Source organism: Capsella rubella, unplaced genomic scaffold (genome assembly GCF_000375325.1).
Source record: "Capsella rubella cultivar Monte Gargano unplaced genomic scaffold, Caprub1_0 scaffold_8, whole genome shotgun sequence".
NCBI lineage: Eukaryota > Viridiplantae > Streptophyta > Magnoliopsida > Brassicales > Brassicaceae > Capsella > Capsella rubella.
The window spans coordinates 1,657,541-1,681,791 of NW_006238916.1; the positions used below are offsets into that span (position 1 = coordinate 1,657,541).

The 24,251-nt window shown below is 35.6% G+C and overlaps 7 protein-coding genes and 1 pseudogene across 9 annotated transcripts; 3 read left to right on the plus strand and 5 right to left on the minus strand.

Moving 5' to 3' along the window:
* Positions 1–132: 132 nt before the first annotated feature.
* LOC17875016 lies at positions 133–2,844 on the minus strand. The gene has a single exon (XM_023787043.1). The coding sequence runs from the start codon at positions 2,612–2,614 to the stop codon at positions 146–148; it is 2,469 nt and encodes an 822-aa protein (XP_023642811.1). The 5' UTR covers positions 2,615–2,844; the 3' UTR covers positions 133–145.
* Positions 2,845–3,506: 662 nt separating this feature from the next.
* Positions 3,507–5,539, minus strand: LOC17876523 (small nuclear ribonucleoprotein-associated protein B'). Of its 2 annotated transcripts, none has more exons than XM_023782324.1 (2): positions 4,713–5,539; positions 3,507–3,716 (listed from the first exon to the last, which is right to left on the minus strand). In XM_023782324.1, exon 1 carries the CDS (start codon positions 5,473–5,475, stop codon positions 4,717–4,719), a length of 759 nt encoding a protein of 252 aa, XP_023638092.1. In that variant the 5' UTR covers positions 5,476–5,539; the 3' UTR covers positions 3,507–3,716; positions 4,713–4,716. The 2 variants fall into 2 exon arrangements, with proteins under 2 accessions (XP_023638092.1, XP_006280941.2); XM_006280879.2 differs by having other exon boundaries at positions 3,507–3,753; positions 4,713–5,538.
* A 267-nt stretch (positions 5,540–5,806) lies between these two features.
* On the minus strand, positions 5,807–7,532 carry LOC17875889 (FBD-associated F-box protein At5g44490). The gene is made up of 3 exons (XM_006280373.2): positions 6,548–7,532; positions 6,318–6,461; positions 5,807–6,241 (listed from the first exon to the last, which is right to left on the minus strand). Exons 1-3 carry the CDS (start codon positions 7,499–7,501, stop codon positions 5,957–5,959), a joined length of 1,383 nt encoding a protein of 460 aa, XP_006280435.1. The 5' UTR covers positions 7,502–7,532; the 3' UTR covers positions 5,807–5,956.
* A 178-nt stretch (positions 7,533–7,710) lies between these two features.
* Positions 7,711–10,537, minus strand: LOC17876853 (putative UDP-arabinose 4-epimerase 4). Its single transcript, XM_023788252.1, has 11 exons — positions 10,338–10,537; positions 9,781–9,946; positions 9,569–9,693; positions 9,355–9,468; positions 9,166–9,273; positions 8,989–9,080; positions 8,757–8,898; positions 8,573–8,667; positions 8,362–8,491; positions 8,130–8,274; positions 7,711–7,987 (listed from the first exon to the last, which is right to left on the minus strand). The coding sequence occupies exons 2-11, from the start codon at positions 9,839–9,841 to the stop codon at positions 7,761–7,763; spliced, it is 1,239 nt and encodes a 412-aa protein (XP_023644020.1). The 5' UTR covers positions 9,842–9,946; positions 10,338–10,537; the 3' UTR covers positions 7,711–7,760.
* Positions 10,538–13,009: 2,472 nt separating this feature from the next.
* On the minus strand, positions 13,010–13,668 carry LOC17876460 (probable calcium-binding protein CML43). Its single transcript, XM_006281999.2, has one exon. It carries the CDS (start codon positions 13,645–13,647, stop codon positions 13,096–13,098), a length of 552 nt encoding a protein of 183 aa, XP_006282061.1. The 5' UTR covers positions 13,648–13,668; the 3' UTR covers positions 13,010–13,095.
* A 1,008-nt stretch (positions 13,669–14,676) lies between these two features.
* LOC17876613 (alpha N-terminal protein methyltransferase 1) lies at positions 14,677–16,545 on the plus strand. The gene is made up of 8 exons (XM_006280732.2): positions 14,677–14,914; positions 15,051–15,195; positions 15,290–15,348; positions 15,439–15,549; positions 15,642–15,743; positions 15,851–15,905; positions 15,989–16,086; positions 16,188–16,545. Exons 1-8 carry the CDS (start codon positions 14,780–14,782, stop codon positions 16,311–16,313), a joined length of 831 nt encoding a protein of 276 aa, XP_006280794.2. The 5' UTR covers positions 14,677–14,779; the 3' UTR covers positions 16,314–16,545.
* A 1,771-nt stretch (positions 16,546–18,316) lies between these two features.
* LOC17875975 (vesicle-associated protein 1-4) lies at positions 18,317–20,206 on the plus strand. 2 transcript variants are annotated; one of them, XM_023787515.1, is made up of 4 exons: positions 18,317–18,450; positions 18,552–18,821; positions 18,930–19,108; positions 19,664–20,206. In XM_023787515.1, exons 2-4 carry the CDS (start codon positions 18,789–18,791, stop codon positions 20,007–20,009), a joined length of 558 nt encoding a protein of 185 aa, XP_023643283.1. In that variant the 5' UTR covers positions 18,317–18,450; positions 18,552–18,788; the 3' UTR covers positions 20,010–20,206. The 2 variants fall into 2 exon arrangements, with proteins under 2 accessions (XP_023643283.1, XP_006281861.1); XM_006281799.2 differs by having other exon boundaries at positions 18,317–18,821.
* A 1,289-nt stretch (positions 20,207–21,495) lies between these two features.
* On the plus strand, positions 21,496–23,809 carry LOC17875449 (annotated as a pseudogene).
* The last annotated feature ends 442 nt before the right edge of the window (positions 23,810–24,251 follow it).

Consider the following 24,251-nt stretch of genomic DNA (forward strand, 5'->3'; position numbering starts at 1 on the left):
AGCCAAACTTATATATTATCAGATTAAAAGGTATTTGGAAAATTCAATTACAAAGCATACACTGTCATCATCTCTGCAGAAAAGAGTCATTGGGTTTGAGCAGGAAGCAGAATAATTACAGTGCAGAACGAATATAGAGTTTGGCTCAGGCATCTGCGTTGTTGATTTGGAACTGATCTGTTAGTCCAAAGTGTGCCATTAAAAGCCACACAAAGTTTATGAGCTCACCGCCTCTGCTTAGTTGCTCCACGTGAGCCATGGAATCGCAGTAACAAGCTGCATAACAGAGAAGTTCCACCCACACTTTGCTCAGTATCTCCCATTTGTTTATGCTGTACCTCAACTCCAGATGCATAAGGTCTTTGGCTAGCCTGCTTGCGTCAAACAACACAGACTTGCTTCCGTCTCCTTTCACTTCCATTGGATCAGTATCACTATTGACGTTCAGAATATTAATGGTGGCTGTCTTCACACTTCTTTTGTTCTCGATATGCCTCCTTTGGAAAAACATTTCAGCTTCTGCCAATGTGTCTCTGAATACGATCTTCCCATTTCCAGCAACCTTGGACATCAGACCAGGTTGCAAGATCAGAAGATACATCATGTAGTCAGAGATGATTTTGCTTAACTCGCGGTAACTGTAATGCTCACATTTTTCTTCATCCTCAGAGTTAGTCTCTTCTTGTTGGTAACAGAGTTCTGTTGCGATGTGCCACATCAAAATACTCTGATCATAATCCACGTTTGTAATACAACGCAACAGTTTCTCACAGTCTACATCCTCAGGGAGGTTCTCTCGCAAAGTCCATTCTCCCCGAGCTAAAGATAAGCTTTTGGCATTTTCAGGATTGTCTCCAAACTTTGATTTGTATTTCAGCTCATTGAAAATGAGCACCCACAGGTGTTTCATCATGGGTTCTCCATGTACAAATAACATCTTGTGGACTGTAGCAAGTGTATCCGAGATGCCAAAGAACTCACCAAGGACATCGAACACAGATTTGATGAAATGAGGGATGCGGGATAGAAACTCGAAATAGATAGGGTAAATAGTACTACGAGCCACAGGATGATTTCGTGATAACTCATTGACTCTGTGGCTGATCCACCTGTGCAAACCATTAATTAACTTGGCAATCCACATAATAAACTTTTGGATGATGAACATGAGTATCTCAAATGGTAGAGCTATGATGATACATGAGTAGCGGCTGAAACTATCTCGGGCGTCATGGATCCTCTTTACCTCTGCTTTTGTGGCATATGCTATAAAGTTGAATACGTTGATGCTTCCACTCCACCTCCGGAGAAAGAATGGTGTCACGAGCACGTCATGCTTGTGTTCCATTGAACACTTATCTTCACCTTCCTTGATACACGTATGCAGACCTTTCTTGTGACATTCTTGTGGTTTCCAATGCAGCTTTCTAAAACCAAGTAACCAGTTGAAATATCTCTCTTTCAGTGTTTGAGGCTCTTTGGGGATGTTCTTCAAGCTACTAAGTGCAACACATGTCCAGTCTGAGAACATAAACAAGATGAGGGATATGAAATCCAAAGCTATGCCAACTGCAAACAGCATGTAGGTAACGACAACATCAGTTCCATGAAATAGTTTGTCTTTTTTGAGTTTCTTATCAAAGAGGATGAATGCAGTCACTAGGGTGCCAGAAGCAACGATGCGTGAGGAAGCTCCAAAAACCGTATAAAGAACTCTGATCTTGGTGAATAGAGTATCATAGAGGAAACCAAGTTCAATCTCAATGATCCTCAAAGCTTCGTCTGGAGTCTTCAAATTCTCAAAGATCTCTAGGCTCTCGTCACGCTCCCTGAAACTGAACTTAAGGTTGACTACAAGACCCTTGAATGTGTTGAAGAACTTGTAAGCATACTGAGCAATCTCAAGATGAGTCAAGTCTTCTCTGTTCTTAGAAGCTAATGATGGATGCTCTAACAACTTCTTAGGCCTATATTCCTTGTTATGTTCATCAATCAGAATCTTCTTGGTGGGTAGTCTTGCCTCTTTCTTGGCCTTGTAGTCCTCCATGAGCTTCGCGTAGTTTGGTCCTGGATCTGGTGCTTGAATAATAGAGTCCCTAAACTTGTCAAAACTGGCACCAGACAAAGCCATTGTCTTCTCCAGATACTTTATAACCCCAGAAACAAACACTAAGACTATAATCACCCAAAGGCTATTGGGTAGAGACTGGAAAACCACATAGCCACCTGCAAATACCTGAAAGACAAGCCCAAAGAGATGTCTGAGCCAGAGAGCGTTATCTTCAAGCGTCAAAGCTGTGATTGTGTCTGCTCCACCAAGATGCAAGAGCAAGAACTGTGCCCATAAAGCCATGAGCTCTTTTCCATGTGGAGGATCATCTGGTTTGAGCTCTTTACCTTGATTCTTAGAGATGAGACCAACGGCGAAGATAGCAGACCAGTCTGCTAAATGATAAGATGAAAAAACGAGCATGATAAAGAGCCTTGTTGGTGTGCGTTTCCTTAAAGGAGAGAAGCAAATGAGAATGAGTTGAAGAGTAAGACTTAATATCATTACTCCTCTTATGTTCCATCTATCCCACACTTTGATGAGTTCTGGTACTAGTTCCAACATTTTTGCTTTGAGGAAAAGAAAAAAGACAAAGCTTCTTCTGTTATTGATGTTTTTTTCTCAGATTTACTTGAGAAAATTGAGTGTTGATGTTGTTTTTGTGAAGTCGTTGCTTTCGACAAGTCATCGTTCTTATTAAAGGTACTATGCACTGGACCTAATTAATATTAAATGATCTTTGCTTGACTCATTTTGCAGACCACTGCTGACAAAGTGCAATGGAGGATAGTATGAACCAAAGACTTTTTCTCGTTCATATTAAATAACCGAGAAACATAGTGAGATTCAATACCAGTCAAAAAACCCTTAGAAGTAGGCCAGGACATTCGGTTAATCGTTCGGTTTTGGTTTAGTTCTGCTCGGTTTCGATTAGTTTGGGTATGATAATATAATAACCATTCGGATATTTTAGAAATTTATGTTCGGTTCGGAATAAATAACTGTGATTAACCAAAATTTTATCGAGATTAATAAAATTCACCCAACATAACCAAAGTTAACAGCATAAAACCGAAAGTAACCAAATATAGACGATAACAAAATACAAAAAAAAAAGAGAGAAAAAAATTAAAAGAAAACTAATATTTGTTCAATTTTACAAAGAATATTATAACTTTGACAAAATATACTAATAACATTTGGATATTTTGATTATTTAAAGTTTTGAACTGTTTTTAACACATAAATAATTAATATTTTTGAGGTTATTATTACAGTTTTGCATATATATTATCTTTGGGTATCTTCTAGATTTTCCGATATTTAAGTTAATCGATTAAGTATTGGTTTAGTTCGGTTTTCGATTAGTTTGGATATTGTATGTCACTAACCATTTGGTTATTCAAGAAACTTCGGTTCGGATACGATTTGGGTTTTTTGGGTTCGGTTCAGTCGGTTACCGGTTATTTTGCCCAACCATAAAATTTAGAAGCCTCGTTTACAAATTATACATTCAGTTCATAGAGGAATGATGTGTAAACCTCTACAAATTCACTATTTTCTAAACTCAGTAGTCAGTAGCTTCTTCCATAAGAATCACCACCAACATGTAAACTCGACCTCCCGGGAGAAAAGTGTTCTGACTAGCCGAGGGGTCTACTCATTCCTGTGGATGTTTAACTTTGTAGTAAGTGAAGTGACTCCTATAATCCAGATCAAATAAAATTGTACTTAGCCGTTGGTTTCTTCAAACAAAGATTAAAAAAAAATTATTCATCCAATTTCAGAAGCCAACAGAGAGGCAAGACATCATTCTGGGAGGAAGACTACGTGGTCATCATCACTTTACAACCAAGGTCATCAAACTTTCGGCAGTTAAAGGCGTATGAGAGTTATACGTAAGTTAAAAGGCTTCACAATGTGATGATTCTAGGTGTTCATATCAAAATGAATTCTTCAGTATTCAAATAAGATAATAACAAAGTTCCAAAGAAATCACACTCTGAGGAAACAGAAAAAGAAAAGCAATTGAAAACAAGGCACTCATCAAACTTTGCAAGCTCAAATAACATCAGCAGGCTAGTGGAGATTGCGGCAAAATTATGGAGTTCAGTTACTAGTCACTACACTAGGCCACACAAGTCGGAACAAGTTCAATTTCAATCAAACGACACATCATGACAAGCTAGTAAACAGAAAAAGAAAAGCAATTGAAAACAATCAAACTTTGCAAGCTCAAATACCATCAGCAGACAGTGTAGATTGCAGCTAAGTTATGTAGTTCAGTCACTAGTCAACACACAACACAAGGCAACACAAGTCGGAACAAGTTCAATTTCAATCGAACAGCACCTCATGACAAGCTAGTAAGCTACGCATTACTTTGCAAGCTAAGCAACCATCAGTATATATATAGGCTAGTAGCATAGAGTTCAATTTCAGTCAAACAACTTAAGACTAGTAGAGATACCAGCTAAGTTTAGAAGTTCGTCACTACACAAGGCCAAGCTAATCGAAACGAGTTCGATATCAATTTAACGACACATCATGGCTAAGCTACACATATAACTATGCAAGCCAACCATCAGCAGATTATAAAGGCTTAACCAAGTATTTAATAACATCAAACAACTTTTCCTTGAAAAAGTCCCAAACAGCTAACCTAATCAATGTTGCTGGTTCTGGTGATTAGGCGGAGGAGGTGGCATGCGAGGAGCAAACATCGGAGCACCACCAGGCGGAGGAGCCATTCCAGGGCGAGGCGGAGGCGGTCCTTGCATCCCATGTGGTGGAGGAGGTCCTCTCATCATACCACCAGGAGGAGGAACCATCATTGGCCTTTGTCCACCATACTGAGGCGGTGGTGGACCAGGATACGGCGGTCTCATACCATAAGGTGGAGGAGGACCACCTTGACCAGCAAAAGCAGGTGGAGGCGGTGGTATTTGTCCCGGAGGTCGAATAATCTGCGGTGGTCTAGAGATCTGAGGCTGCATCATTCCAGGAGCAGGTCCACCAATTCCACGAACAGGACCAGATAATCCAGGCTGAGCTTGTACCAATGGACCAGTCGGTACTCCACGTCCAGCAGCACGGCCAATTCCGGGACCAGCGACGGCGGTTGCAGATCCTGATTTAGCGCGAGATTCTTCCGGCGGTGGTGGACCTTCGACTGTCATCGAAATCACTTCTTCGCCTCTAAGTAAAACCAAACCAAGTGTACGACGCTCTTCTCTTTCTTCGTTCGTCTTCTTGCCACCTTTCGCCGGAGGAAGTTTCCGAAACTCTTCGCAGTCGCCGAGAACGAGATTCATGTGACGATCGAACGCCATGAATTTTCCGATTAGTTGTCGTCCGTCTTGGATCGTCACTCGCATCCTGTAGTTGATGAACTGAAGCATCTTAGAACTCTTTGACATCGACATTTTCGCCGGCGACTTGAATACGCCGGAGAATCCAAAAAATAGATTTGGAATTTGGGAAGAGGGAAATATCTAGGGTTTATTACAAGAAAGAATAAGAGAGAGAGATACTTATATTGGGCTTTGTTTCACTTTTGGGCCTAGTCAAAATGGATTAGGCCTTAAATAGGTGAAAAGCCTACAAAATCGATATACTAATTTTTGTAAATGATATTCAAATATATAATGTTTCCAATGTAGCTTCACAAAAACTCATCATATACAACATTGTATAAAGATATCTAATTGTGATATGGTTTCGATTAGGTTCATAGATTTTTGCACAAAATTTGGTATAAAAATTGTTGCAGGCTCAAATATACTCATATGTTCAAAATATACTTAAAATACATATTCCAAAAGCTCATAAGATCAAAGAACTGTAGTTTCAACCTCTTATAATGCTAGTAAAGGTCTCTGAACATAGAGCCACAAAGAAGTCTTTTTAGCGGTCAACAACAGGTACAATTTGACACATGCTAGATCGCTTAGGCAATGCAAGGAGATCATCCAAGTCGATGGGACTATTCCGATGTCGCACGGTACAGCTCAAGTGCACCACCAGTTTCTTGAGAATGACCGCGTTCTCTAAAAAGTACTTTGGAACTTCAATGTTAACAGGCTCTCCATTGTAAATGCGTATTATCTTTACAAACTCTAGTGATGACAGCAAACAATGAGGCACCGAGGCGAAACTTATTGGAGCTATCAGCGTACTATAATCGATATTCTGCAAAACACACACTTAAGGTTAAAAAGCATAATAGTTATGTTAAAACTCTAGCTTTGATGATGCAAGTACTCACCATGACAAAGGATTTTAGATTCGGACAGCTTTCAAGAATCGTTGACAGGATTTTCGCGCTGGAGAAAAAGAATTGTGCTTCCAAATAGGAGAGGTTGCAAAACCGCGGTGCTGATTCTTGTGTTTGGAAGTAGGAAGTGATGCGCTTCATAGATAAAAGAAAAAGGAGATAAGAATTTGTGTATAGGCCAATGTATATATATATATATAAATATGACTATCAAGACGTACCTCTAGAGCACTGTGAGAGATTTTCATATCTCTAACTCTCAAGATACCAGTGAAGAAGTTACATGCCATTTGGTTCACTGGTAAGCCAACTTCATCATCAAGTTGAATATCAAAGTAGCCAGTGATTTCGACTTTGGCTAAGGAACCAGAAATGGTTACGACTTTACTCGCCGATGGTTCTTTTCTAAATGTCAAATGCTTGAGTCTAGGTGCATCAATCGAAACTCCCGAGTTCAATCTATCAAACCCATAAAGCTCAATTTTATGCTTACCAAAATCAAAGGCTACTCTTACACTTGTTAGTGTCTTAGAAACCACTCTTAAAACATCAACATTATCATCTACCTTCCTAACAATGCTCAAATCTTCAAGAACAGGGCAAGATGAGATAAGCGACTCTAGACACTTCTCATTGGCATAAACATTTTTCTCTAAATGCATAGTCTTGAGACAGGGTATTGAAACAGACTCAAAACCAACCAAGGATACACAATGGAGTCTTAAGTAAACAAGCTTCTGACTAAAATACAGGCTTAATGGCATCACTTCCAAACACTCACGCTTCACAAGTACACACTCAACATCAAGATGCTTAAGTTTATTCGTAGCAACAAAATCAACCCAACGCCTGACACAAGACATGTTGTTTTCACTCTCATCATCCTTTCGAATACTTAGCTTAACCTTGTGCAAACATGAATTCTCAACCTTAGCTAAAGCTACGAACTTTTCCATAAAACCCACAAAGGCATTGCTACTTGGGAACTCACTAGATTTCAATTCCAACACAGGGATCAAAAGCCAGACACTTTCCCACCTACTAGACAAAACGCTAGTCCTAACCGCTTCTTTTGTCGGAAGATACAAGAGTATCTGAGATATCAAAGCGTCGGGTAATCTGCTTATCAAATCATCCTCTGAGAACCCTCCACATCGTTTCACGGGTTCCTCCATCGAATCCGCTTAGCAAAATCGAACCTTTAAGCTTCCGCAGGGACAAACTCATGCGACGACCAGAAGAGAAGAAAGCGAAGAGATTGTGTCAAGGTGTTATCTTTCTCCTAAAGCGTTTAACAGTTGATCCATTTCTCATTTTCTCTATACTGTTACTGTGTTTATAATTATAATCACTCAAAACATTATGGCAATCAAGAAAGACGAAATTGAAAACCAAGAAAAAAGCTCTCTTTTTATATATATTTTTGCTCTGTTTTTAGTAAGAATCATATCCATGAGGATGAATCTTTTGCCACCTCCAAGCAACTTGAAGACTATCTTGAAGATTAGTGAATCGAGCTGTCCAGTTCAAATCTTTCAAAATCTTTGTCGGATCACTATAAACCTCTGCGTAATCTCCCGGTCGTCGAGGCAAGAAATCTACTTTGATCTCAACTCCTGTCGCTTTCTTACACGCCTCGACGAATTCTTTAACCGATCGTCCTGTTTAATCAAACCACAAAATTGTTACAATCTCACATTGTAGCTACAATATTGTGCAATATAATCGAATGATGGTGTACTTAGTGATTATAAGAAGAAGTAAAACAGATTTCTTGTGTAGTGAAAATGTTAAAGTCAAGACCTTTTCCGGTTCCAACATTGTAGATACCGACTTTTCGAGGCTGAGCTTTCTCGAGAGCCTTCACGTGAGCATCCACGAGGTCAGTAACATCAATATAGTCTCTAATGCAAGTACCATCTGATGTTTTGTAATCTGTTCCTTTCACCTATCACAAACCAACCATATTGTATAAAGGATGTTGCAATATATGAGTATAGATTTCATATATAAAACAGAAATAATGTTTTTGTACTTGAAGTCCGGGGATGAAACCGCGAGCTGCATCAAAACAAGCACCAGAAATCCGTCCTTGCTCGCGAAGCTCGGGTCTTGGAGCTTCTCCTAATCTACCTCCTGGATCTGAACCAATCACATTGAAGTATCTGGCAAAATTCACAAGATTCATCAACATTTTCATAACTGTTTCATTAGTGAGTAAGAAAGAAGCACTGATTCAACCGAACCTTAAGATCATAACCGCCATATCAGAGTTCTTAGAGAAATCCAAGATCATATCCTCAGCCATCTTTTTAGCTTTTCCGTATGGATTAATCGGGACCTAAGTACACGATATTTTGCATTAGAAGAATAGTATAGAAATAGAGATTCAATATCGATTGATCTAGCGCGAAATCAAGGTTTACTTACTTGTGGAGTATCTTCAGTAATTGGCATTTTATCAGGCTCTCCATATGTAGCACAAGTGCTAGAATAAATTAGTTTCTTCACTTTATGTCTAGCCATAGCTTCAAGAACACCTAATGTGTTTGATGTAATGTTATGGTAGTATCTACAACGAATAAACATATCGAACAATGAGACCGAAGAAAACAAATTCTTGCAGCGATGTTTAGAGCTATAGAATGAATTAGGACTGTACTTTAGAGGATAAAGAGTACTTTCTCCAACATAAGCTACCGCAGCAAAATGCATCACAGCGTCAAAAGCGTTCTCCGAGAAGATTTTCTCGACCTGAAAATTGTATTGTCAAGAAAGAAAACACAAAAAGATTTAAGCTTCAAAGCTTAACAAACATCAAAAGGTTATAACGGGATACCGCTGCGGGATCTCCTAAGTCAGCATAAATGAATTGAAGTCTTCCGGTTTGCGGGAATAATCGCTGTAAAGTCTTAACAGCACCGAGATTCCCACGCGAAAGATTGTCCTATTGAGTGATCAAAAGTTTACTAATGTATTCAAATTTCATCAAATAGTTATCGAAAAGTTTGAAATCAATCCGAATTACCACAATGGTTACGCGGTATGAATCTCTAAGCAGCCTTAAAGCGGCATGTGACCCGATATAACCAGCACCACCAGTGACTAACACATGAGTTACTCCTTCCTCTCTTATAGAAAACTGAAAGCAAACACAACAAAACCACATTGAAAACATTATATAGGAGTCTTAAGCAAAGACTTAAAAATGTTCTTGAGTAAGTGAAGTTGAAGATATATACCACGCTTGGAGATGTGAAACTTGATGATTGACTGATCACAATAATAGCTAAGATTAGGAGTGAAGCTATTAAGAGAAGCTTCCCAGTGAGATTGTTCTTTGTTTTAGGTTCTAAGCAATCCATTTCTACAAAACCCCTCAAAAACAATTCTCAGACCATTTATGATATGATCATAATCAAATTTTTGTTAAGAGTAATAATAATATTTCTACCTCCAAGAGACAAAGGTCTTGAGTTTCTTCGTTGAGGTCTTACTCCAGAAGAATTTAGCATTGAAAAGACTTCAGACTTGCTCTGGTTTCAAGACTTGAGACCAAAGCAACATATAAACTCCCACAATAAAAAGAATCAGCAACTAGCAACAACGATAGATCATTGCTGCAAAACAAAGGAAGAAACTTACAACAACAACAACAAAAATACATTAACAGAAACATACATTTATATGGATGGAGATTATAATATATGTTGCAAGTGACACATAAAAAAAACACAGAACAAAAGTTGAAGTTTATGTAAAAATAAATGGAGTTAATTTACATTCATCTACGAAATTATATATATGTTATTTTATTATAAATAAATGACAATAAAAAGATTTTTAGTCAAAGAAAGATGCATAGGGAAAAAGAACAGAACAGAGTAAAACAAAAAAAGTAAGAGACCGAGTCTTGAAAATGTAAGAATTGTCGTCAAGATTGACTAAAAAATTCCGATCAATTTCCGATTTCATATTCCGATTCAATCAGAAAAAAACAGAGTAAAATACCTATGAAGAAGATTTGTGATGATGATGATGATTGATGAAGATGATGAGTCTTGATCAGTTTTAGTGCACCTGAGAATTATGAGAAGACGAAGACTAAAGAGAGAAACAGAGAAGAACGTTATAAAAGGATGTGTTATTGAGTATGAAACGGGCGAGAGAGAGAGTGTAAGAGAAACTCGTGACGAAGCAAATAAAAACGTAACAGAGACAAGAGGAAGAAGACGAACGAAAGGAAACGTGAATTGCAAAACGAGAGCACGACGACTACGAGACCTCTCCTCGTCTCTTTCTTTCTTCTACGTTTTGGTATTATTCGTTATTTTTTTAAGATCTTGTAAATATTATTTTTTTAGTCTTTATCTCTTTCTAATAAAATTAAAATTATCATGATTTATCTCCATATATATGCAGTTTGTATAAAAAGAAATTTCATTATGACTTATATAGCACATCCACTAATTTGTAAATGTGTTTTTTTTTTGTTGACTTTATAATGGACAATTATTTGGGTCCAATTTACTTATTTTGATATAATTAATAAAAAACGTAACAGGTAAAAAAAAAAAAAGACTTGTTTGCTATATGGCTTAAATCACATATGTTACTTTAGTGAAAATATATGGTTTAGATCACACTTGAAACTACTTACTTTAGTTTTAGTTAAAGTACACTAGTGTTCCAAAGCTTCTATAAGTGTAGATTTGTTTTAAAAAAAAAAACACAAAATAAATTGTTTCTTTGTAGACGTAATATATTTTGGAAAATTATAACTATTGTATACTAAAATGAAATTGTTTTCACCAAAAATAAATTTTGTTTAACAGCATGTACAATTTTTAACATAAGTAAATAATACAAAAAGTATAAAGGAACAAATCTAACATACAATCAAATCCTAAATTAAGGTGGGAATATCCCTAGTAAATATTGGATTATAAGCCAATATATTTACCTTGCTAAAAAAAATTTCTCCTTCATTTTTATTATAAATCTAGAAGGCTGATTAATTGGAAAATAATAACTCAAAGTAAGAGAAAAATAATATAAAGTTTTGTTGTTGTTGGCTACCTAACCTAATACTGAAGGCTGGTTAATTAGAGTTTAGGAAGAGAATGTGGAGTGGCTAACTACCCTATGTAGTTTTTAATCAAAGTCAAATAAAGAGTTATGAACCTTTCGTGGATATTACAATAATTAAACAAAAATAATACAAAATTATTTATGATAAATGGAAGTAAAATAGGTGTGGCTGCTTAGTTGTAGCGACTGCCTAACTATCTCTAACGTGTTTGGCCATCATGGTCAAATCAAATGATTAGTTTCAACATTTTATAAAATTTTTTGTCAACTATATTTTGCGATTATTGTATCATTTTTTTACATATATATGCGTCTATTACATTGGAGTGTAGTTCTATGTAACGTATATCAACATTTGCAGTGAACACTTAAAAGACTTAAAATGCCACTATTTTGTTATTTTCGATTAAAAGAATTATTGATGACTATATAATATAAACTTAATTTTGTTAAGGAAAAAAAAAGATAGAAATTTCCTTGAATACCATCATTTTAGTTTTTCTTCCAAAAATACCATAAAATTTTATTTTTCCAAAAATACCATAAACATAAAAAGTTGATTTTTGAAGATGTAGAATTTTTTTTTTAATGTTTGGGTTGACTATTTATACTTAGCAAATTAGGATACAGTTTTAGGGGTAGGGTTTAGTGTTTAGAATTTAGAAATTATTTTTGAATTTAAAAAAAAAATATTTTAGTTTTGTGGTATTTTTGGAAAAAATGTATTTTAGTGGTAATTTGGGAAAATAAAACTTATAATGATACTTTTGGAAAGAAAAAAAAATACTCAATTTCATGGTATTTAAGACAATTCCCAAAAAAGAAAGATAAATTAGTTTTCCGATTACTAATTTGTGTGTGTGTGGTAGTGTTGTAAACGTGAGGGTTACAATATTTTGTTACCAGAGAAATTCACAAACAGAACAGTAATTAATATCCACAAAGAAAAACGTCAACGTTAATAATTAGTGTCTTTTCGTTTGATTCACGTGAAAGAAAAAAAGATTACTGTTAGAGATGGGTTTCTCCACCAGAGGCCCAGCAGTTCCAGGCCCAAAAGGGGGTTCTAACGGAAGGATGATGGGCCTGGGATGGTGGTTGGCGAAGGCCCATTTGGTGAGATTGGGTTGTTGCAACGAGGTCGAGGCGATCTCTGGAAGAGGACGAAATCGTCAGAGCAAAGACGACTCAAAGTTTTTAAATTAGATTCATATAGTATACTACTAATATATAGTAATTTCTTGGTATACTTTTATGAAATCGAACTATTTTCAAGATTGCGAATTTAAAACTCAACTGTCCTCTTTAGTGGCAAGCAACAAAAACAAGAAAAAGATATGATAATCACTAAAAGTATTAGTTATATACAAGTATTAATTATAAACATGTGGCGTAACTTGGAATACTCACCTGATTTTGCATGCTGATGATCTAATCAGCAATAAAAAACAAGTTTAAAAAAGATCAATCCAAACTAATTATTAAAAACCTACAAATATCAGCAATAAAAAAAAGTTCCAATCAGACCAAACTCTAGAACACAGTCTTAATTAATGTTTTATGAGTTCATGTAATTAAAACATTTCACAAGATCAATCTGAAGTTGTTTTTGCATTCAAGAACAAATTTAAAACAGAGAATAATCAAACGATAAGTTTCTTTTGTTATCCAAAAAGATTCAAGAAGAAGGAACAAGAACAACTTGCATCATGTTCTTGAACTCGAAAAAGTCAACACGACCATCATGATTGATATCAACAGATACAATCATCTTCTCCACTTGTTCAATCTCTCCTGCTTCAGGAAGCCCTAGCTTCTTTAAAACCTTTTGCAACTCCACGGCTGAGATAAAACCATCTCCGTCTTCATCAAACACATTGAAAGCTTCTACAAGATCTGTCTCGGGAGACCCGTCGCAGCAGCTTCCTTCTCCTCCGAAGAAAGATTCGTCTAGGGTTTTGTGGAGTGCAGCAAAGTCTTCGAACTTGAGTCCGGTTTTGTCTGGTTTGATGAAAGATTCAAAGGTTGTTTTGAGATCGGAGAAATCAGCTTCGAGACCGAGTCTTGAGAGTGCTTGACTTAGTTCTTCCACGGTTATGAACCCGTCGTTGTTTTCGTCGAATAGGTCGAAGACTCGGTGGAGGCGAAGTGCGTTTAGACTTGGACTTCGTAGTCTGAAAGATGAAGATTGTCTAGAGAGTTTCTTCTTCTTCTCGTTACTGATCTCCATTGTTACACTTCTTCTTAGTTGTTCTTGGTGGCTATGTTAATATATAAGAGGAGACTTGAGAATCACGAGGCGGAGACTTAATTACTCTTTTATAACTGAAGATTTGGAATCACGAGGCGGAGACTTAATATATGAATAAAATAGTAGATATGTTTTGTTATATATAATTATTGGAAAAAATGTTAGAGCATCTCCAAAAGGGAGATGCTTATTTTGAGGTGTTAGCTACACAAATCATAAGCTAAATCACCGGAGTTTAGGCAAATGGGTTCTTGATATAGATATAACCAGGCATCTCAACTTTATAAATGTATATAGTTAAATAGTTAATTACACACGAAGTATATATATGGTATGTCTATAAATTAATTATATATCAATATATATCATGGTATACATGATGTTATATGGTTAACATCATAGTAATTTTATTTTGGTACACTGTTCGTCGTTTTGTCTTCGAATTAGTTATGGAGGAAGAGTAAATCTATGAAAGAAACAGAGAATCATTATGTAAAAACTAAAATTTGATTGTAATTGTTCATTCACTTGAGTTGGTACCGCTGGTTTAAGATTAAGGAGTTAAGGGTTTCGATTCTTAGATTATAAAACTAAAATTTAAAATATTTTTTTCTATTGAAATGATATGACGTTGTTATGTGTTATAACATCGACGTGGCATCCTAGTCATCTGTCTTTTTCTAAACGAAATATTAGCATATTCCGCTGTTTAGAGATTTATGAGTTTAGACTGGATTTGTTTTCAAGGAAATTTAAAATTTTAGCAAGTTAATGTAGTTATAAGTTTTTTCATGTACAAGGAAATATGCCGTTGTATGCAATAAAAACTATAATTTATGCATACGAACCAAACCTAATCGGGTCAAATCTGGATAGTTCTAAGACCCGGGTTTAGTCTAAATCAGTTACTAAAGCTACGAAACCCGAAAAGCCCAACAACTACAAAAAAATGTTGTCATCTCTTTACAGCCCATTAGTTTCCACTGGACACTTCCATTGCCACAACCACCACCAAAACCATCTCTCGCCGCCGTCGACACTTGCTTCACCACCGTGTCTGTATCAACGAGGGAAAGAGACAAGAAGCGTTATAACTCTTTCGTCTGATTCCATGGAGTTATGTGGCGTAGATTCTGAAGGGAAACAATTTGATAGCGTTCAAGAGATGTGGAGAGAAGAGATTGGAGAAGAAGGAGACGAAACTAGAAAAACCCAATGGTACAGAGATGGTGTTTCTTACTGGGAAGTAAGTTTTGGAATCTTCTGATCTCAAAAATGTTACCTTTACTTCGTTTTAGTTCTAAAGCTTACATCTTTAGCCTGGTTTCTGAATTGGGTTAAGAAATTGATTTGGTTTGTGTGTTTTGTGTTGTTGAATTAAGGGTGTTGAAGCTTCTGTTGATGGAGTATTAGGAGGATATGGTCATGTGAATGATGCTGATATTATAGGGAGTGAGGTTTTTCTTAAGACTCTTATGGAAGAAAGATTAGTAAATGGTGGAGCTAATCAGCATTTAGTAGCTCTTGGTAACTTCTTTTTTTCACTCATTGGTGTTCATTGTTTTGTGTTGTTGGGTTTGGACATATGTGGTTTTTATGAATTACTCAATTCGTTTTGTAGATTGTGGTTCTGGTATTGGAAGAATCACCAAGAATCTTCTGATTCGATATTTCAACGAGGTGAAGTGTTTTTTCCCTGAGTGTTACTTGTTTTAGTTGATGTTCTTCTCTGTTTGTTAATGTCATTTGATAACCACGTTTTGATCTTAGGTTGATCTTCTTGAGCCTGTAGAGCAATTTTTGGATGCAGCACGTGAAAACTTGGCAACTACTGGCTCAGAAACGCATAAAGCAACCAACTTTTTCTGTATCCCTCTCCAAGTAATGCTTCTTGAAGTATTTGTTATGTTATATCGTATCTTTGTTTTCGATTCCTCCTTCATATAGGCTTTGTGTATGTTATATGCTCATAGGAGTTTACTCCAGCTGCTGGAAGATATGATGTCATATGGGTTCAATGGTGCATTGGTCATCTCACAGACGATGACTTTGTTTCTTTCTTTAACCGCGCAAAGGTAAAGACTTTGCTTCTTCTCTTTCAGTGCACCATGTTCAGTTACTCCATCGCACATCAAGTAAAAATGTAGTTCTTATGCACTGTGTTTTTGCTGTTTAATCTCAGGGCTGCCTGAAACCTGGCGGGTTTTTCGTCGTGAAGGAGAATAATGCTAAAAGAGGTTTCTTTTGATCTCTCTTTTGGATTCGCACTTTGACATACTTATGATTTAACACAAAATTGCATATATATTGTTTTCTGCAGGATTTGTTTTGGATAAAGAGGATCATAGCATCACCAGATCAGATCCCTACTTCAAACAGCTCTTTCGCCGATGTGGGTTACATCTCTATAGAACAAAGGTCGAATCCTTGTCTCTGTTTCTTAAAATCTAAATCCCTTAAACTTGAGAACCATTGGCTCAGAAATTTACAGTCTTTTCTCCAAAAATCACATTTTCCAGGATCAGAAAGGCCTTCCGGAAGAGTTATTCGCTGTAAAAATGTATGCTTTAACGGTTGACACACCACCTAAGATCCACCGAACCAGATCGAAAACTCAGAGCAACAGACCACAGATTATCAAATGACAGGCTTCTGAATGATTTTAAGAGAGAAGCTATAACAAAGCTGTTATAAGATATAGATCAAGACTTGGCTGCTTCACTGCCACATGGTTCTGTTCGCGGTATCCTCACCTCCATCATCTTCTCCAAGTAGTAAAGTCTCGTGTAATAGACTTGCCATGTTTCTAACAGTTTATTTCAAACATCTATTCATCATCTTTGCCTATTTATAACCATTTGGTCTGCACTTGATTCATTAGTCTTGAGAAACATGGAGTTGGGAAAGTCAAAATGAAAACAAAAACGTTGTTGTTATAAGACTAAAAAGCATGTTATTGCTTTTTTTTTTGTTTTGTTTTGAAATGAATACAAAACTAACTTAACTCTAAAGTAAACTCTAAACAATCTTAAGATCTATCGTTTATCTAAATAATCTTTATTTTCTCTGTTTACCAACTCTAAAGTCTGAACCATACGATGTAAGGAACCAACAGACAAAATGATTCCAATTCATGTGCGGCCACATTAACAAAAGCAACGTTCGATTTTCTTTTGCGCATTTTAATGTGTTCCGGTCGGATATAACTTTATAAAATTTCACATTAATTTATTGTTAATCATGCATGCACCCAAAGCCTAATCTTGATCTGATTCGTAGATTTTAAGGTCCGTTTATAACACTTTTTTTCTTAAAAGTTGCAATATTTGAATATAATTAACAATGGAAGAACCATTAGTTCTAAGAATTATGTATATATCTTATGTTTGCATTCGAATTAAAGTTTCTTAATTACATCCAATAAAGAAAGACTAATTAATGTGAGTGTCTTGATATGACTCGTTTCAAAGTTGACGGCCAAGCGTATAACATCTTTGGGTTTTAATACGTTAGCCACTCCCAAATAAAATAAACCCTAATCTTGAATATTTAGTTCTTCTTTTCTTCTGGTCAAGAACTCTCTCACTAACTCACCAAATGGACGGTAAAGTCCAGCCTCCACAACATCAAGTTTTCATCAATTTCCGTGGCGATGAGCTGCGCAACAATTTCATCAGCCATCTCGTAGATGCCTTAAAAAGGTATGGTGTAAATATCTTTACAGACAAGCAGGAGAAAAAGGCTGAAAATATAAGCAATCTTTTCAAGAGAATCGAGGATTCGAAGATTGCGCTAGCCGTGTTCTCGGAAAGGTACACGGAATCAAGATGGTGCTTGGATGAGCTTGTGAAGATGAATGAACGTGCAGATCTAGGCAAGCTTAAGGTGTGGCCTATGACCATATATATATAGACTTATAGAGCTAGGGATATGGAATCTTAATGTTGTTAATTAGTCTATACTTTGAGAAAGTGGTATACTAATTGTTGGAATGCATGTGAATTGATTTTAAGAGAGAAGCTATAACAAAGCTGTTATAAGATCTACATCAAGACTTGGCTGCTTCACTGCCACATGGTTCTGTTCGCGGTATCCTCACCTCCATCACCTTCACCAAGTAGTAAAGTCTGTGTAATTGAGACTTGGCATGTTTCTCATAGTTTATTCATAACAAGCTACTCATCACCTTTGCATATTTAGAACCATTTGTCTGCACTTCATTCATTAGTCTTGAGAAACATGGAGTTGGGAAAATTAATTGAAAACATTATACGTCTATGAACGTAACGTATCTAATAACAATGTTAAGATCTATACAGTATATTGTTTATCTAAATAATCTTTATTTTCTCCGTTTACCAACTTTAAATCTATAAAGTCTTGGACATACCAATGTGATTAAGGACAAAGGAATCAGCAGACACGATGATTCATATCCATGTGCGCCACCCATTAACAAAAGCAACACTCTTTTGCGCATTTTAATGTGTTACTGTCGGATATAACTTTATAAACTATGATGCATGCACCGAAAGCTAATTCTTGATCTGATTCGTAGATTTTAAGGTTTTGATTCACATCAGTCCGTTTACCACACTTTTTCTTTAAAAGTTGCAATTTTTGAATATTTTTAACAATTGAAGAACCATTGGTTCTAAGCATTTTGTGTACCTCATGAATTAAAGTTCTTAATTAGTCCACTAAAGAAAGACTAATTTGAAAGTGTTGATGACTCGTTTCAAAGCTGACGGCTAAGCTAATAACATCTTTGGGTTTTAAAAGGTTAGCCACTCCCAAATAAACCCTACTACTGAACTTTAGTTCTTCTTTTCTTCTGGTAAAGACCTCTCTCACTAACTCACCAAATGGACGGTAAAGTCCAGCCTCCACAACATCAAGTTTTCATCAATTTTCGTGGCGATGAGCTGCGCAACAATTTCATCAGCCATCTCGTAGATGCCTTAAAAAGGTATGGGATAAACATCTTTACAGACAAGCAAGAGAAAAAGGCTGAAAATATAAGCAATCTTTTCAAGAGGATCGAGGATTCGAAGATTGCGCTAGCCGTGTTCTCTGAAAGGTACACGGAATCAAGATGGTGCTTGGATGAGCTTGTGAAGATGAGTGAACGTGCAGATCTAGGCAAGCTTAAGGTGTGGCCTATGACCATATATATATATATAAGCTTAATGTTGTTAATTAGTCTATGCTTTGAGAAAATGGTATACTAATTGTTGGAATGCATGTGAATTGTCACAAAGGTACTTCCTATCTTCTATAAAGTGCCTACTGAAAGTGTGAAACAACTTGTGGGAGAGTTTGGTGACCATTTTAGGCGTCGAGAATGGGAATATCGATCCGAGCAACAAATGATCGATCGATGGAAAGAGGTGTTGGCACGCGTCTCTGGTAAGATTGGATTGGTGTTCGATGATAAAAGGTATTACTTGTTTCCTTGATCAAACCATTTGATTGAATGTTAAATTTATTAAACCAAAAAAAAACTGTTTTACAATATATGCAACTTGTAGTAGACATGTTACTGAAAAAGATTAAAAAAACAGCTCTAATATTGATCTAAATTTGTGGTCTCGAGGCAAACCAATACATTGTTTGAATGAGATATGAAATTGAAGCGTCATGTTTTACAGATTCATAAATACAATTTTAATTAAGTTCCTTGATATTATTGGAAACACTTCGACATATATTTTCACAGTCATATATAGCTATTTCATCGAGTTTTTAGCTAGAAGCTAGATTGGTCCATATATACTATCATGTTAAGATTTGCAGATTTCCATATTCATATTAATTTCTCATGAGTAGAGATTACATTTGATACAATATATATATCTTACGTTAAGTTTCTTACACTTCTCAATGTGAGCTTCCTAAGTATATCTATGTAGCTGGTTCATTGGATAATTAAGTTGGTATATACTCTCTTCATACATATATTTGTTAGTTTTTCGATCTTTTTCGTTTTTAACAGCTTGTCAGAGAGTGATTTCATCGGAAATATCGTGACGGAGGTCTTGATATTGTTAGAGGACATAACCAAGAATTCTCAAGCCGTCAACAAACTTCAAGAAAGAGTAGAAACTTCTTCTTCATTGAACAAGAATTCTAAGAAACCCCTTAAGGTGGTGGCTCAACCTAAGGTGGCGGTTCAACCTAGCCACGACGCAGGTTTCACCGGTGTATATGATGGCTTTCCGGTTAGATATGGCAACCATGAAACTAAGGGAAGAGGAGAAACTTCTTCTATGACCAACAATACTAAGAAACCGAGCAAGTCTTCAAAGAGTAACGTCGAATTTAACGGGTGGATATCTTAAGGTGAAAGATATAAAATCGAACTTATATAGACTTTTAATTGAGAAACTTGTTTCCAATTTTATTAGAATTTGCTTCATGTATAAGAAGACCTTCCGGTATCAAATATATGAACGTCGGAGTGATATGTTTTTTTCTTTTCTTTTTTCGTCGTAGTGATGAATATTGATTAATTTATCCTTGATGCTTAATAATTATTGTCAGCTTTCTCTATTTTTCGTTTGTATAAGTATATTAATTCTATAAGTAATCATATTGTTATTTTAAAGTATAAATTAAGAAAAACCTATAATTTGTAATAACAGTTTCTTCAAAATGCCCTTACTAGTGTAACATTAAGTAGCATGTAAAGTGTAGAAATCAAATCGAAAACACGCTTTGCATATAGAATTAGAAGCAGCTTTTTGTTTTTTTACAACGTACCAACTTACTTTTTAAGAAAAAAAACTAAGTGAATGATGAATATTTTATAGAAAATTTTAAAATTATTTATGAAAAGAAATCGATATTTTATAGTCGTAAATATTGGATAATTCACTTCCGACCACAATATTGGATATGCAATAGTCGGAATTTCATCGAAAATATATAAATGTGATTGTGTCAAGCAACAATATGATTAATATATGACGAACCTGGTTGTCAATATTTTATACATATATATGTATATATTGACACATCAATATATACATATATATGTATATATATATGTATATGTATATACTAACCTCATTTCTAGATGCTCGACACAAAAAAATGAATAAAAAATGGCATATCATATTCATAAGATATGTATACATATAAATAAATGAGGTCACAAAAAAACAAGATATATTAATAAATTGAGTATGGTGAGGAAAATTTAAATTTAAATTTCATTAACATTAAAATATAATTTGTGAGCCTGAGTGCTAAAATGAAAACTTTTTTTCCACAATTATTGTTACTTTAATATACAAAATAACCTTATACTAATTCAATATGACAAAATATAAATTAGGATACTCCAAAATGTGAACTGTATACGTGCACTCAAAGACGACGTGTCGGGCTATCATCGCACTGGTCTACTCTAACAACGAGGATTGAACTGTGAGCTTCTCCCAAGGATCCTTTTGTAAAAGCTACTCCCACTCCAATGATCTTCGCCAAATTAGAAAACTATAAACACTGAGTGAGTGTGGCTTTTAGAAAAGCTATCTATAGAACTATAAAATATTCATACTTAAAAAAAAAAAAAAAAAAAAAAAAATATTCATACTTTAAGAAAAAGTTAAACTTTCCCAAATCATCAATAGTGGCTTTTACAAAAGATAAGGGTCAGGACGCGATTATAGTATTATGCTATATCAAGAAATAATGACATTATTTTACTATATATGCGACAAATAATGAAACGACGTGATCAACGTGAATCATGTTAGCTAAACACACTATATAATACAAGTAGAGAAGAATTAAGATGTACACACTACTTTAAAACATAGATATATAGTTTTTGTGAACCAAAAATGGAAATGATATTATTATTAGTATCACTGTCCGTAACGACCTTGTTAGCATTTACTTTCATAAAATCACTATTTGGACAAACCACTACCAAACTGAACTCACCACCGTCTCCATGGCGGCTTCCACTGATAGGAAACCTTCACCAGCTCAGCCTCCACCCTCACCGCTCGCTACATTCTCTCAGCGTCCGCTATGGACCGCTCATGCTCCTTCACTTCGGCCGCGTCCCGACCCTGGTAGTCTCATCCGCGGACATGGCTCATGATGTCATGAAAACACACGATCTTAAGTTCGCTAGCCGTCCTAAAAGAAAAGCTGTTGCTACGTTTCTAAATGGGAAAGATGTTGCGTTTTCCCCATATGGAGAATCTTGGAGGCAGTTTAAGGTATGTGTTTTACGTAGTTTCTTTTACTATATAGTGAAAGTTTGTATTGTGTTATTTTTACTAATTGATGTGACGTATTTATCTCCGATGCTAGTGGAATTTATTACGCTAAGTAACATTGTGGGACTCGATCATCACAAAATATTTATCTGTCTAAAGTTTTATCATATTAGATTACGAGATTCCAACTTAAAAACAATTGATAATTAGTGAATACTGAAGAGATCTATATATCTTATATACTGTTTAATTTATGATGTGTGATATTGTTATCCCTAATATATCACAACATTAACTAACAAACATATATTTTTCAAATTTCCACCAGAGTATATGTGTTGTGCATCTCCTCAGCAAAAAATGGTTCAGTCCTTCGAGAAAGTAAGAGAAGAAGAGATAAACCTAATGATGGAGAAGATAGAGAAGGCGATTTCTACTTCTTCACCGGTGAGCTTAAGCGGACTTCTTTCGAGTTTGACAAGCGATTTGATATGTAGAATTGCATTGGGAAGAAAATTTAGAGGTGACAGCGAGGAGGAAAGTGATAGATACAATGTTTTTGAGATAGTCAGAAAGACTATGGAGCTCTCGGGTGCTTTCCCGTTTGGCGAATACATTCCTAGTTTGGCATGGATAGATACTATACGCGGTCTGGATAGTAAAGTCGAGGAAGTAAGCAACAAGATTAATAGTTTTCTAGAAAGAGCAATGCAAAAAAATGTAGAGGATCATACGGACAAAGAGAGGTCAGCTTTTGTTGACATACTTGTCTCTATCCAGAGAGACATGACGATGGGATTTGAGATTGGTAATAGCGAGTTACAAAATATAATTTTGGTAAGGCCTATTCACTCATTCCTCTTTTTTAACTCTCTCTATAAATTAACACTATAAAAGATATATATGATTCTTGAATTTATCTTTTGTTATATTAGGATGTGTTTCTTGGGGGCACAGCAACTACATTCACACTACTTGAATGGACTATGACAGAGCTTATGAGACGTCCAGAGTATATGAAGAAACTTAAAGATGACATATGCTCAGCTTCGCCTAGGAAGGATACTTTATATGTATCAGAGGAAGAAGTTGAAAAGATGAGCTACTTAAAAGCTGTGATCAAAGAAGTGCTACGTTTGCATCCTCCAGTTCCAATAATTCTCCGAGGATTATGTGAAGATGTCAACTTAAAGGGATATGATATTGCTGCAGGAACACAGGTAAACTCATTATACCTTAAGAAACAAGTTAATACTATTTCAAGTCTTTTTTTAAAACCCTACCTTGGAACACAGGTAATAATCAGTGCTTGGGCAATACAAAGAGATACTGCAACTTGGGGACTAGATGCTGAAGAATTTAGGCCAGAGAGGCATTTAGATTCACCTGTGGAGTTTGAAGGACAAGATTTTATGTACATCCCATTTGGATCAGGAAGAAGACGCTGTCCCGGGATCAGATTTGGATTGGCTATGGCCGAGGTAACATTGGCCAACCTTGTGAAGCGGTTCGATTGGAGAGCCGAGGTGGAACCACTGGGAGATGGTAAGCCTGATCAAACTGAAGCAACCGGTGTCGATGTTTGCCGCAAGTTTCCTCTTGTTGTCTTCCCATCATGTGCGATATTTTCCAAGTGAGACTTCCCATCTATGCAAAGACCAAGCAATCGTGTAAAACTCAAGTTATGTGTTTTCAGTCTATCAGCTATTCAACCAAATCCACTTTCTAATGATTTTGGAACAAATCCAAACTGTACATATGAATAAACTTTTTAAGGATGTTGAGTGAATGATTCTTTTTCTTGTGTGATTAATTCACATTCTTGAAGAAAGGGTGAGTCACATGTTTCCATTTTTATGTGGATTCTAATTCATATGAATTGGAATAATATTGAAGTTCTTAAAGGTGTGCTTATTTTTAATCAGTGAAAGAAAAATCGTATAAAAGATTGAAGCTGAAGAATGAAATATGAGACAATAAGTAGTTTAGAAAATATGAGACAACTCTAAGTTTTAGTTTGAATGTTTCATCTTTTAAGAATTTATGTTCAAAATCATGGAGATTATCTTCTCTTCTAAGAATTAATTTATGATTTTTTTTTTTTTGAGTGGTTGTTCATTTATTATTATTATTAATGTATTTTTGTTTTTATAAAGTTATTATATTGCAATGAGTATTACATTAATTTGACATTTTACCCTTAATGACTATTATCAAATTTGTTTAAAAACTATATTTTATAATGCTATTTTAATGTAATTTTTGATAAAGATAGTGTTTCAACCCCACTATATTACATATTTTACTATGCACGTCCATAATATAAATACATGGATACTTAAGGAA